Source organism: Charadrius vociferus, unplaced genomic scaffold (assembly GCF_000708025.1).
Source record: "Charadrius vociferus isolate BGI_N301 unplaced genomic scaffold, ASM70802v2 scaffold176, whole genome shotgun sequence".
NCBI lineage: Eukaryota > Metazoa > Chordata > Aves > Charadriiformes > Charadriidae > Charadrius > Charadrius vociferus.
Window position 1 is genome coordinate 1,864,298 of NW_009648961.1, and position 15,028 is coordinate 1,879,325.

The 15,028-nt window shown below is 40.0% G+C and overlaps 1 protein-coding gene across 1 annotated transcript in view; it reads left to right on the forward strand.

The window, feature by feature from the left end:
- ARID1B (AT rich interactive domain 1B (SWI1-like)) overlaps positions 1-14,597 on the forward strand; it is a 302,895-nt gene extending 288,298 nt beyond the window's left edge. Inside the window, exons 16-21 of the mRNA XM_009887612.1 lie at positions 1,621-1,771; positions 2,731-2,847; positions 4,387-4,483; positions 7,731-8,520; positions 9,382-9,512; positions 11,521-14,597. Of these exons, the coding sequence (XP_009885914.1) occupies positions 1,621-1,771; positions 2,731-2,847; positions 4,387-4,483; positions 7,731-8,520; positions 9,382-9,512; positions 11,521-13,233 (2,999 nt within the window). The 3' untranslated portion in view covers positions 13,234-14,597. The remainder of the gene's footprint in view (positions 1-1,620; positions 1,772-2,730; positions 2,848-4,386; positions 4,484-7,730; positions 8,521-9,381; positions 9,513-11,520) is intronic.
- The last annotated feature ends 431 nt before the right edge of the window (positions 14,598-15,028 follow it).

Genomic DNA, 15,028 nt, shown 5'->3' on the forward strand with positions numbered 1-15,028 from the left:
CCCTACTTCTGTGTAATCAAGATGTTCTAGTCATCAGAATGAGCTTTTTTACTTTGCTGATTTTGCCATTGGTAAAGTGGTATCCTTGCAGCCAAAACAGAGGTGCTGTGCAATTGTGGTTCATTCTGGTCTGGTCATATTTTCCCCTCTCAGAGAGTCACACTGTTTATTTTAGACTTAACAGAATCCTAAAAATTCTTGTAGGAATACATTTCAGGAAATGGCATAAATTCACAGGGTTAGATTTCGTGCGATGGTTTCATGAAGGTGGTTAGCTACTCTGCAAATCAGATGCTGTAATTCAGTGTTAGGATGCAAAGTGGTGAAGCAGCATGCCTGCTTGTAGTGGGGCTGAATTGGGAATTCATTGTGTGGAACTGAGCAAGTCTCCTAATGCTCTCTGTCTCAGTTTACATATTTTTCAGAATAGGAAAGCTATTTTTTTTCTCACTTGAACAGCCCCTGACAAAAGGTGATAAACACACTCAAAGTTTGTTTATTTTTAGAAAGCAAAAATTAAAATTACTGTCAAAACTGACTCTTGTCTTTTTGGGCCCTTAACCTACAGATGGTTTTGTAGATATTGTAAAATATGCTTAAAATGAATCAATCTTGCATGCCTCATATATAGGAAAGTGGGAGGAAAGAACACAAGCAGGGCTCACGATGGCTGCAAAGAGAAGAGCAGATGGAGGAGATGAAATTAAGAAAGCGGAAACTGAAAGGGAGCAAAAGGGAGGAATGGGAAGAAGAGGTCCAGAAAACAGAGGAAAAAAGATATGTGATGAAGTGGGGAGATGCTTTAAAAGAGATAGTTAATCTGATGTGACTTTTTTTTAACCCTTCCCTTTAAATCCTTTTGCCTGGACTGTGGACACTAGCATAACACAGTTGGAGGAAGAGAAAACTCTCTCTGCTTTAGATTTATTTTGGGTTTTATATCCATGTGAGATTAAGTGGGTTTATTGCACTTTGTCGTGCATTTCACGTTTATCCTGTCAAAACAGAAATGTCTCTGTTCAGGATCTACTGTGAGGGACTAAAGGATAGAGTCTCTTCCTCTATTTGCTTGGGGACTTATATCTGATAATAGTTGTCAATAAGCCTTTTCTTGGATGCGTAGAATATGCCCGTCCTGCTCAAGAAGCTACATTAGGATACAGTATCCTTTCCATAACTAAATTATGGTATGCATGTGTGTATGAGGACTTTATGGGAAAAAGAAGAGCCTGATTCTTACAGCTTTGTAATCCAGACTAGGAGATTCGCTTTCATCTGTTTTGTAAGGTTTATGTTTGCGTTCATATTTAGCATTGTTTGGGGTGAAAAGAACAAGAACGAGTTCATCTTCAGCTGTGAAGAAGCTGCCTGGTGCCTGTTGAGCTCCCTTCCACAGGATGAGATTACTTGCCTCGCTTGCAGCCCCTTAATATTATAACCATCATCTTGGTAGTGGTGCTGCTCCATGTGTTTTCATCAGACCCTGGAGAGCTTGTCAGACACCAGCTAATTCTCCCTGGCAGTGTTAGGGATCTGAACATTATTTTAAAATACATCATTTAATAGAAAGATTTCTTCAAACACCCAGAATAATATATTTAATTTCCCTTACTGTTGCAGTGCCTGGAAGCAATGAGCCTTTCATGACCCCTGGACAAATGCCTAACAGTGGAATACAAGATATGTATAACCAGAGTCCATCTGGAGCGATGTCCAACATGAGCATGAGCCAGCGGCAGCAGTTCTCTTATGGAAGCGGCTATGACAGGAGGTGAGTCAATCTTCAGGAAAAAGCAAAGCCCATTAGTGAAAGTGATCTTCTCTCTCCCCTTCTCATTTTCCCATTGCGCCTTGCAGAGAACATAGCAGCCTACATTTCCTACAACATCTTACCGAACCGCTGGTAATGACTGAGTCTAGCTGTTCATTGAAATTAATAAGGAGGAATTGTCACACCTTAGAAGTCACTCAAGCTGCAGCAGTTCAGCATGTGGGTGTGTTTGACAGCTGCCTTCAGCGGGCTGCTGGGCTGGGCTGTGATGGCATAAGGTAGCACTTGAGTTAGTATTCTGGCCATGTTTTCACCTAAACAGTTGTTGGTGGGCTTTTTATGAAAAACAAAATGCACAGCTTAAATATGTCTGGTTTGTGGTCTGTTGGAGAATTGCTTTTGGAGAGTCTGGAGTCTGTTGTCTGAGCTGTAGGGGCACCAGTCTTGCAGTGCGTCCATCAGTACCCTCTTAAGTTTGTCTTTCAGTGAAGTACGCAAAATAAATTTGATCCTCTTTTGTTTATCCCAGGAGAGGCTTTAGGGGAAAAAAAAATCAGTAAAATCACTGATGTCTAAGCATTGATATAGTAAGCAGAATGGTTTGGGAATGTTTACAGCTCTGGCTATATTCCTACTTTCCCTTGCATTAGGCTGTGTACTTTAGCTTCACTTCTTGTTTCCTGATGGTAGCCAAAGTGGTGCACCGTGGGTCTTCTAAGTGTAATGGTGGAGCAGTTTTCAGTCAGTAGTTTGAAGTAGCAGATGTGTAGAGTAACACAAGTGTAATCACGTTGTTCATCAGGTCACGTTGCTGGGAAGCCAGTGAGAGTAAGGGTTCCAGTGGAACATGATAAGTCAAGAGAATGTTTTCTTTAAGGGGTGTGTTTTGCTTTATTTTGTTGGCAAGTTTGGAGAATAAGTGCTTTTTACAGAATGAGGTTTCCTTTGTCATTTTTTAGGTCGGATCATGGGCTGGGTCCTGAAGGCAGTATGGCACCACCTGGTCAAAGCAACATGGTGCCTTCAAACAGTGACCCAAGCATGTACTCTCCTAATCGTTACCCTGGCCAACAAAGGTGAACACTGATTTCTCTGTTTGTAATATCTGCAATAACCAGCTAACGAGTGCTAGCAGCCTCTGTGAGAGCACATAGATAGAATATGTGGCCTCTTGGTGTGTAACTTCTGTTTTGTCTGTTCTTATTTAGGCATTTACCGTTGGTTCAGGTTTGGGGGGGGTGGAGGTTTGGGTGAATTGGTTGACTTTATGTAGCCGTAGAATCAGAGATGTTAGAAAAGGAGTATACATCCTACCTTATGTATCTCCCTGCCAACGCTGAACTAGAACATACTTTATAGGCCAAATTTCTGCAGAGCAGCATTAAAGGACACCAGTTCTGAAGTTTCCACAACTTCACCTGGCTTGTGGTTATCCTGTGGCTAACAAATCGAACATTTAGACAGTGCTCCCTTATTTATAAAGTACGTGTACCTTTGCTCAGTTTTAGCTTATTGCATGTACCATCTTGGACAACTGTAGACAATTTCCATCAGTTATATTGTTCTTTTAACTGGCATTAGGCAATTTCTCTCCATCCACATCATAATTTTAGGAGATACTGAACAGCTATTGCTTTCACTCCCATCAACTCTCAAAAAATGGGAGAGTTTTCTGTGCTTTTGGAAAAATTAGGTCCCATTAGTTCTTTTGACATGTCAGGTTCCCCAGTCCTCTGTTTCTCTGACTCTCCTTGATATATTACTTCCATAATTATACTCAAATTGTAGATGTGTTCTCACTGGTAGTGTACAGAGAGGAATTACTGACATATTGGTCTCCAATACAGTGTTATTTATCAATCTTAGTACCTTCCAAGTACTTCATTTCAGCAACCTAAATTTCATTCAGATGTGCTAAAAATATTGCAGTTGCACTTTAGTGGTCCTCAGAGGTCTAAAAGGCCACAGGTAAGTTTCCAAGCGCAACGCAACTCTGTCTCTTATGTGTATGTTTCATTATGTAGCTTTAATTAAAAATTACATGAAAATTAGCAAAATTCTGAGTACTGTTTTTACTCAGTAATGATGTATTTAAGTCATACATATTGTAATGAAATTTTTACTCTCTGTCACTATCATCAGACTAAAATCACAGTTGCACTTTAAATTGGCAGTTAAGTAGTGATTATATTCTTAAATAATCCAGAAAGTAGTTTGCGTGGAGACTGACTTGTTAAAACACAAGAATTTTGACTTGCAACCTTTGAGCTGCACATCGGATCCTTTTCCACCTAAGATGTGTTTCCAGTGGCTGCAGCTGCCTTTCTTACCCCTTTGCTGAGCATACCCTGTTCCCATTCCTGACTGCTACCTCTAAATCCCTCTGCTGCATCTTCACTGCTCCTCCTTTCTTCTATCTGCTTTATCTCCTTCCTTCCACTACCAGCTTCAGCAGAGCTTACTACATCAGGCTGAGGACCATACTACACTGTACCTTCACCTTGTTGCCAAATGGCAATTATCTTCAAGGTGCAAGATCATCGGGGTACTTTGCTTTTCCTGGTGGCTTGAAAATTCCAGCAGCTCTAAGTGTTGATTTGAATGCTTCATTCTAGGCATGAACCATATGGGCAGCAGTTTCCAGGACAAGGACCTCCATCAGGACAGCCACCATATGGAGGACATCAACCTGGAATGTATCCACAGCAGCAGGTAGGAGAGGGGAAAACAGCTATGCTCATAACATTTGTTTAATAATGTTGCCTCAAAATTCTGTATACATTCAAGAACTTGTTTATACAATGTATGTCTTCTGGCACAGAGGAGTACTGTAGTTCTGGTCAAAATCACAGCCCATATGGATAAGCAGTGTATGTGCAGCTATAGGAAAATGTGTTCATTACACTGGAAGAGTGCAAATTTTAACAGATGTTCTGTGACTTTGGATGTGTATCAAGTGATTGTCCCAAGTGATAACCAGCAGACTGGGAAAGTATAATTTGTAGGTTAGTAAAGTGATGCTGCCTCAATTCCAGAAACAAATAGGAAAGCTGTTTGGCTGGCAGGTCGAAGGGTCTTAACTTAATGTCATGCAGCCCAATGAACCCAAAGGAAAACTGGAGGAAAGTAAATCGTGCAGCACTCCCAATTATTTAGAATGCTGTGGTGGGTCATATGAGATAACCTATCTTTAATATAGATCAGATGGCATATTCCCCACATGTTAGCCCTAGCAATAATATGGTACAAACACATGAGAGAGAACATTATTAGTGTTAAAAATAGTTCAAACATTTGTACATTCCAGTTTCCCTAACTGTGTGATAACTTTGAAAACACAAGTTATATTAATTAATAAGATTTTTTGTTACGTGTATCATTAATACCTCATGGGCAAAATCCCATCCTGTAAGTCAATAGCAAAACTCCACTGACTTCAGAGTTTCATCCTGCATGTCACTAATTAATTTCTAGCAGTCATATAGTAATTAAAGTTGAAGTTAGCTTCCAAAATAGAAAGCATTTCCTTATACTGTAAAAATTAAAATGTAAGCTAGTTTTCAGACGATTTCAGGTAGTCCTTTTCAGTTTGGGATAGAGTTCTACTAGAAAATCTAGGCGGGGAAAACCTAAAAGAGGAGATCTGAGGTTGCGCTGTACTGAAAATGTATATAAATTCAATTTCAGAATTTCTTGCTTATCTCTTTGGTTTGTAACATCTTTAAAATAGCATAATCAAAAAACTGTTTTGTTGTTTTTTCTGATGAGCATATGTTAGTGGTCTAGGTGATTTAGTGGGGAAATTGTAAAGATATATAACAGAACAGTTTGTGGTATTCCATGCTAACATATGCAGGGAATATATTAACTACATGTTCACTTAAGCAAGGTGACAGCTAGAATTTGTAAAAATATGTTTAGCCCTGTCCTTAGTGCTGTTTATATGCTTTGTAAAATGACTCCTGAATGCAAAATGCATTAATGCCAAAAAGCAGTGAAGAACGAAGGGCAAGGATCCTGGCTGGCCTCTGCCTCTCCCTCCCACTCCCAGAGGATTCCACTTCTTCATGTAGCTAGAGATTAGGTTGCCACTAGCTTATTTTCAGTTTCCTAAATTTCACTCTATAGTGGTACAGGAAGAGAGTGAAAAATGGCCCTTTTGAAGCTTCATCTTCAACCTGAAGGCTAGGGAATGACCTGGGAAGTAGATGCTTGGAGCATGAATTCCTGGGACTAATGAAGGAGCCAGGTTTTTCAATTCCTGTACGAATGCTTGTACCCTGAGAGCTAATATGCAGCAGGTGACCTGTGTTGGTGTCGTCTTATCTTCTGCAAGATCTCAAAATTCCACGTCCCTGGTGGAGAGAGACACATGTTGTGCCTCAGGCTCCTTCTGAACCTTTACACAGGAGGGGGAGTTCAGGTGCATCACTGTCCTCCGCACTGGATACCATCACGCATGTTGCCACTCCATATGCAAGAGCAAACTTCTTTTAAAAAGGCACGGGCTTCATTCCCAACTGTCTACTTTAAGCACTCTGAGTCACTGGGCAAAACACACACCACCTTTTTAGGTGTGGCAACTGCCGAGTCAGTTCTTAATGTATAAATTGGCCCCAAGGGTGGAATTTACTACAGCAAGTAGTTTATGTAAGGCTAAAAATAGGTATTTCTCAGATAGCCAGACAGCTCTATAGCAAGTTAAAGGAAAAATACTTCCATGCAATACAGTACTTGTGGTTTTATGTGCACCAAAGTTGGAAGATGAGTTTACAAATCCCAGAGCTGTTTTAACTGACCCATATTGAATACATACAGAATTTCATCTGATCTTGACTCTAGTACATTAGTATACATTGTGCAGTGTGATTGAGCTACAGTTTCCAGGGGAGCCGTAACTTTGAATTTGCCATAGATCATATATTCAAAAATCACCCATTTCATTCACATTTTTTGCTTCAGAGCACTCAGTGGGGTTTGAACTGTGGAGCAAACTCCCACAGGAACTAAGGACCACTGCAAACCTTACCACCTTCCCCTCAAACTGTAACGTGTTTTTTTTTATTCTGCCGTCTTAAATAAATAGGTTCAAGCTTGTATGATTTAAAAACAACTCGGCTCCCCCCAAGGTAAAGCAGCTTACTTCACACTACATTCTCCACTTGAGAGGGTGAGAAACAAAGAGGGAATAAACCATAGGTGGCAGCTGTTAGTTACATCGCTTAATTCATTACTGATCAGCAGGGTAAGAACCTGCATAAACTAGCACAGAACGTTTGGATGTGACCATTTGCTGTAATAATCTTACAGTAAATTAGATGTGATTAGGATGATTTGGGAAGAGGAATGGTTGCCCAAACAGGACTATGTTCCTGGGAATTACACAGAGTAGCAAAAGCAGCAGTATGTTTTCTTCTACTAATAAATCTACTTTGTGTAGCCTATGCCCTATCATAAGATCCAGTGTTTCAGACATGCATGCTTGCAGCATATCTTTTATTTTAAGAGTTTATTCACTGCTTGTCTCTTGAAAACATTCACTGAGTGGTTTTGAATTTTTTAAAGATTTTTCTCCCTAGTAGACTAAGCCTAAAAAAGAAGTGAAAATATTTTAGTTGGTGAGGACTGTTGGCTTTTCATGCGTGTCTGAAATGACCAGTGGAATTTAATCTGACAGATAGGAAAGGAAGGGGAAAGGGAGAAAATGAGAGCAAGCGTAAGAAAATTTAGCCCAAGGATAAGTTTCCTTCTAGTATTAAGTTATAAGCACAGCGAAACAGAGGCTTAAAAAGAAAGCACTGGATTGAGCCTAACCATAGCACTGCGTGCCTGACTCTGGAATCGGCACTATCCCTTCTAGAACTAAGCACCTTCAGGTTTTTAAATGAGCTTTCAGCCAATATATTTATATCATGTATGGAGTAAAAGTGACGCATTTTCATTCCAAAATTTTTTTCAGAACTATAAGCGACACATGGATGGCATGTATGGGCCTCCAGCCAAACGCCATGAAGGGGATATGTATAACATGCAGTATGGCAACCAGCAACAGGAAATGTATAACCAGTACAGCAACGCTTACACGGGGCCTGACAGGAGGCCCATGCAGGGACAGTATCCATATCCGTATAACAGGGAGAGGATGCAGGGCCCAGGACAAATGCAGCAGCATGGAATACCTCCCCAGATGATCGGCGGCCCCATGCAGTCGTCATCCTCCAGCGAAGGTCCTCAGCAGAACATGTGGCCAACACGAAATGATATGCCTTACCCTTACCAGAACAGGCAAGGTCCAGGAGGCCCTGCACAGGCCCCACCGTATCCAGGGATGAATCGCACTGATGATATGATGGTGCCTGACCAGAGGATAAACCACGAGAGTCAGTGGCCTTCTCATGTCAACCAACGTCAGCCTTCTTATATGTCATCCTCAGCCTCCATGCAGCCTATCACTAGACCTCCTCAGTCATCCTACCAGACGCCACCCTCTATGCCAAACCACATCTCTAGAGCTCCAAGTCCAGCATCCTTCCAGCGCTCTTTGGAAAACCGTATGTCTCCAAGCAAGTCTCCTTTCCTACCCTCCATGAAGATGCAAAAGGTTATACCCACAGTTCCAGTGTCACAGGTCACAGGACCTCCACCCCAACCACCACCGATCAGGCGAGAAATTACTTTCCCCCCAGGCTCTGTAGAAGCATCCCAACCAGTCTTAAAACCAAGACGAAAGATTACCTCAAAAGATATTGGTAAGCATCAAAACAAAAGACGAATACCAAAATGGGTTGGGAGAAAGGGACTTCGATTTTGATTTTCTTGTACATTTTAAGACTATTTTGAAAAAAAAAGTTAAATTTGGTAACTGTAATGTGATTGTCTTCAATAAAAATGTAATAACATATGCATCAGTGAGGATGATGGGTAAAACTCATCCCAGACAATCTGACATGAAATGAAAGCAGTATTTTATATGGAGATCCAAAATCTCCAGAAATGCATTAAAAATGAAGCTTGCCTCAGATTTCCAAATGGTATGTGTTGAAAGGTCCTTCAGAATGTCTGTTAAATCACCAATACAACATTTACCTGAGCAAAGCTTTTTGTGTTCTTGTTCCATGGAAGCTCATGCTGTTCTGCTGTGTAGTTATAATCTCTGCCTCCCTTGAATGGACCATTTATTCTTTCCATATTATTTGTCATGTTTGTTTCTCCGCTGTTCTTTACCAAGTATCTTATCTTGAATTCCTGTTACATTGCATACATTCAAGTTCTTGTACTTCAAGTTCGCACACTCCCGACAGAGTACTCTACTGATTATTTACCGATTATTTGGTGTAGTCAACTTCTCTAAGTTTGTACTATTATTTCAGCTTCAGCAAAGTCAGGAAGAACAGCCCTGTTAAGATTTTCTCCAGTATTAAGGCTGAGTAGCAGTTACAGAAAAACTCCCCAGAACTAAGTGGTGAAAGTTGGGTCTTAAACAGTGTTTCAGTAACTGTTTCATTTAAATTCTGCATCCTCAGAATGTCATGGTTTAATCTTTCAGAACTCATTAATGGTCTCCAAGGACGCACTAATACTGTTTTACTTCTCCTCCTTTCTTTCTCCAGTAACTCCTGAGGCCTGGAGAGTGATGATGTCTCTTAAATCTGGTCTTTTGGCTGAAAGTACCTGGGCGCTAGACACTATTAATATTCTTCTGTATGATGACAGCACTGTTGCTACTTTCAACCTCTCTCAGGTAGGTGGGAAAGCAATATACTTCTCAACTTGCCAAGGAAAGAAAACTGAAATAAGATACCTACAAAAATGCTGAAGTCCTTTAAAATTGGTTATCATTAACATAAATTTGAATATTGCAAAACCTCCCTTTTTTATGATTGGTAGCAGTGAGCAACAAGAGATAGCTTTAGGTCGAATAGGGGAAGTAATAAGCCTGTAAGAAGCGTATCTCTTGTAGAAAGGAGCACATAGGATTATAAGAATTTTATCACCAACAGAAGACTTAATGTGTAAGTTTGCACTCATGATAGTACAAGGACAATCCCAGAAAACAGCAGTATGTCAGTAAATTTGCTTAACTTGTGTTTCCGTAAAAGGCTTTGCAAAAAACTATGAAATTGATTTGAGGCTGTCTGTTGGTGACTACTTGTCTTATTCAGTAATTCCATACTAGGCTGTGAGATTTTTATAATAGTTTATTTTCTTCTTCCAGTAAATTAAGTTTGCACAGAAATACCAGATTGACAATTTAAAGGCTAAAATCCACTGTCCGTCCACAGGATGCAAGTAACACCGGATTTAACAGTGTGTGCTTTTGCCTCACTACCTCCCTGTATTTTTCAGCCCTGCTCTAACCATTGGTCTGTTAGGTGGTAGTAATAGATGGCATGCTGATAATGCACATCATCTAAAATTTGTACACATTAAATATTCAGTTTTTCTGCTCCATTCATTCCTTGGTTACTAATAGTGTAACTCATCATTTTTTAAATATAATGACCTTTTTTTAAAAATACAGGCACAAATGGTACATTTCATCCCACCTAACTTTAGAACTAGGGATATCTATAGCATGATTCATCTCATCCTGAAGTAGAGATCTAAAATAGGTCAGATGAATCATACCCTAGAAATGGCCTGTAAAAGACCATTGATTTTAAAAGGAATCTAGACAATTAGGTTAGGTGTGTAACTGTTGTGGGTGTTTGAAGTTAAGTGAGGTGAAGCTCCTCTGAATTCTATTAGAAATTGCAGTAATGCCCTCTGTGCAAGTTGCACAGAATACCAGGCATATTTTAATTTTTTTTGTTGTTACTTTTGCCTTGGACTGTATTTCCAGCAGCAGGCAGGACTCTGTATGATGACTGATAATTCCTGCAGCTCATAAGCATCAGTTTGTTCTTAATTCTTCCAAGGGTTTGGCAATCATAAGAGAATAAAGAATGGACAAAAGGATACATTTTGCTGAAAACCTATTAGCCCACGATTAAAAACAAAAACACATTAAAAGCCAGACAATCAGGCTGAATACATCATAGCAGCAAAGAATTTTTAATAACAAAGCCACCGAGGGTAAATTAATACCAAGTCCAACTACTGTCTTGCCATAAGAAAGTGATTAAAAGTTAATTAAGAGGATTAAACCTAAATGAAAACTGTTTCTGAAGGGTGACTTAACAGCACCAGGCTCCAATAACAATTTTTAAGTATTGCCAGGCAAAAATTGAACTGTTCCAATAGAGGTGGGATATTAATCTAGGATGTCAGTACCTAGACCCTGAACTGCATATTCCTATAGGACAGTTGGCTTTAGAGATTGAGAGACAAAGGAGAAGAGGAAGAATAGTAAACTTTAGGCATCTAAGAAAAGTACAAATCAGAAAAACTGAGCGAGTTAGAAATTTCAGTACTATCTACAGAAAATGAAGAACAGTAGACATTTCCAAGGGGACAGAGCACGAGGCTAGATGTATACTGTAGCTTAAAGGAGACATATGAATAAAGTTCTATACTTCTCATAGCTGTTACAATTTAAGCAAATGGAGCCATGATGTTTTGACATTATATACTGTTGAGACAGATGCTAGAAGAATTTCCTTTGGTTGACTCCTGCCATGCAGGACCTAGCCACGAGTCCACAGCAGGAGGAGGGAAATATTCACAGATGTGTGCCTCAGCGTTCCTAATAAAATTCCACACAGACAAAAATATTTATCTGATTTTTATGTTCTTTCTTCTCCCCTCAGTTGTCTGGATTTCTTGAGCTTTTAGTAGAATATTTTAGAAAATGCCTGATTGACATTTTTGGAATCCTTATGGAATACGAAGTGGGAGATCCAGGCCACAAAGCACTTGATCACAAAGCAGCCAAGAAAGATGATAGCCAGTCCTTGGCAGAGGATACTGGAAAAGAGGAGAACGACGAATGTATTGACTATTTTGATGAAGAAGAGGAGGAGGGAGAGGATGAAAAGGTAGAAGGAGAAGAAAAGAGCATTGTTTTTTCCACTCCTGGTGCCATTGCTGATCCAAGTGAGAGGCCAAAACAAGCCAGTAAGTTTGACAAGCTGCCAATAAAGATTGTAAAGAAAAATAATCTATTTGTTGTTGACCGATCTGACAAACTTGGACGCGTTCAGGAATTTGATAGTGGACTTCTCCACTGGCAGCTTGGTGGTGGTGACACAACTGAGCATATCCAGACTCACTTTGAAAGCAAGATGGAGATTCCTCCACGCAGGAAAGCCCCTCCTCCCTTGAACTCTCCAAGCAAAAAGAAGGACCTCGAGGGGAAAGGTGAATCTGAGGAACAGCAAGAAAAAAGTATAACGGCAACCATTGATGATGTCCTCTCAGCTCGGCCAGGAGCATTGCCTGAAGACTCAAACTCTGGTTCCCAAACAGAAAGCAGTAAATTTCCCTTTGGGATCCATCAAGCCAAAAGCCACCGGAATATTAAACTGCTAGAGGATGAGCCAAGGAGCCGAGATGAGACGCCTCTATGCACCATAACTCACTGGCAAGACTCCTTGGCCAAACGCTGCATCTGTGTGTCAAATATCGTCCGTAGCTTGTCTTTTGTGCCTGGCAATGACACCGAAATGTCCAAACATCCAGGCTTGGTGCTGATCCTGGGAAAGTTGATCCTCCTTCACCATGAGCATCCAGAAAGAAAGCGAGCACCGCAGACTTACGAGAAAGAGGAAGAGGAGGACAAAGGGGTGGCCTGCAGCAAGGATGAGTGGTGGTGGGACTGCCTCGAGGTCTTGAGGGATAATACATTGGTCACATTAGCCAACATTTCTGGGCAGCTAGACTTGTCTGCTTACACAGAAAGCATCTGTTTGCCAATTTTGGATGGCTTGCTGCACTGGATGGTGTGCCCGTCTGCGGAGGCACAGGATCCTTTTCCAACCGTGGGGCCCAACTCAGTTCTTTCGCCTCAGAGACTTGTGCTGGAGACCCTGTGTAAGCTCAGTATCCAGGACAATAATGTGGACCTTATCTTGGCCACCCCCCCATTCAGTCGTCAGGAGAAACTCTACGCTACTTTAGTTAGGTACGTTGGGGACCGCAAAAACCCGGTCTGCCGAGAAATGTCCATGGCGCTCTTATCGAACCTTGCCCAGGGGGACACATTAGCAGCAAGGGCAATAGCTGTGCAGAAGGGAAGCATCGGAAACTTGATAAGCTTCCTGGAGGATGGGGTCACTATGGCCCAGTACCAGCAGAGCCAGCATAACCTCATGCACATGCAGCCTCCACCTCTGGAGCCACCTAGCGTAGACATGATGTGCAGGGCAGCCAAGGCCTTGCTGGCCATGGCTAGAGTGGACGAGAACCGCTCAGAGTTCCTTTTGCACGAGGGTCGTTTGCTGGATATCTCAATATCTGCTGTCCTGAACTCTCTGGTTGCATCTGTCATCTGTGATGTACTTTTTCAGATTGGGCAGTTATGACATAAGTGAGAAGCCAAGCATGTGTGAGTGGAGATTAGAGGGTCACATATAACTGGCTGTTTTCTGTTCTTGTTTATCCAACGTAGGAAGAAGGAAAAAAAAAGAATCTTTGCTCCTCTGCCCCATTCACTATTTACCAATTGGGAATTAAAGAAATTATTAATTTGAACAGTTATGAAATTAATATTTGCTGTCTATGTGTATAAGTACATCTTTTTATTTTATTTTTTTTAACCAAAGTTGCTGTCTAGTACATTCAAAGGTCACACTTTTTTTTTCCATAGATTATCCTTTCAATGTTCTTTTCCATGTTTGTATTGCATATTTTTTGGGAAGCGAACTAGTGACTTTTTAAAAAAAATGTTATGGCAAACCATTGTATGATGGAAAAAAATCTCACCACTTTGAAACAAGAAGGTGAAAAATAACCAACATACCAAGTTCCTGTGTGTTTTATTTTTTCAAATAAGGAAAAAATAAAAAAAAAAACTTGTATACCATCACCCAAAGCTCTGTGCAATAGAAGATTCTAGTGATGTAGGTGTAGGGGATCAAGGAGGGTGTCAGTCAGTAGTCACAATACAAAACGATACTGGTTTCTCCTCAGGAGAAATGGTTACATTAGGCTAGGAGCAAACAAAACAAAAAAGTCAAGTTAAAAGATTTTTAAACAAAACCTGATGATAAACATCAATTGCTTCCTCACCAGAACTGTCTTGTCTACATCTTTTTTTTTTTGACCTTCCACAATGACAGTTCTTCACAATTCCTTTAATCATTTTTTAAAATATTTTTTTATTGCCTAAGGGCCGTGATGTATATAGAAGTTGTACATTAAACATACCCTCATTTTTTTTTTTTAGTACAAAGTTTTTAGTTTCTTTTTCATGATGTGGTATCTACAAAGTGATAGTAGAATTATTTTTTCTTTCATTTGGGCCATATCTCCAAAAAATAATAAAAAAAAAAGAAAAAAGAGAAAACCCAACACAGAAAACCAACAACTGAGGGTAATGTACAAGTTTCTGTATGTATAATAAAGTCATGCTCTATTTCGGGAGTGCAGCCGATCACAATTTGCTTTATAAATCAAGGTGTGGAAATGGTTACGTATGGATTGATTTAAGAAAATGGTTACCAGTCTACAGACAAAAAAAATATATACAGGAAAAAAAAAAGGAAGAAACACAACTTCAAAGATTTTTCAGTGACAAGAATCTGCATTTGTATTTCAAGATAATGTAGTTAAAAAAGAAAAAACTTGATGTAAATTCCTCCTTTTCCTCTGGCTTAATGAATTTCATTTATTCAGTATAAAATCTTTATATGTTCCACATGTTAAGAATAAATGTACATTAAATCTTGTTAAGCACTGTGATGGGTGTTCTTGAATAATGTTCTAGTTGCAGTGTGGGATATCGGAAAGCAAATTAATTACAAGAAAGAGCAATAATGATTATTCTCTTTCCCCTACTTTATTATTATGACCTTCAAAAATATTACGCTATTGTATTGCAGCAACTTGCTCTCCTTTTAGAAGAGCCTTCTCACATCAGAGAGAAGTGTTTTTAATTATTATTTATAAAACCACGGAGCCTCAAAGGGGAAGAAGACATGGCTGGCAAGTGATAGTTCTGACTATGCAGGTATCCAGTCCCCATGCTGTGTTTGGGGGACTGAAGATGGATGTTAGAAAAAGTGACAAAAGATTTTGTTAAAGCAATAACCAACTTGAAGAACTTGATCTGTATTCACTACCTGTAATTCTCTCTGTTGGTTAAAGGTGCAAATACCC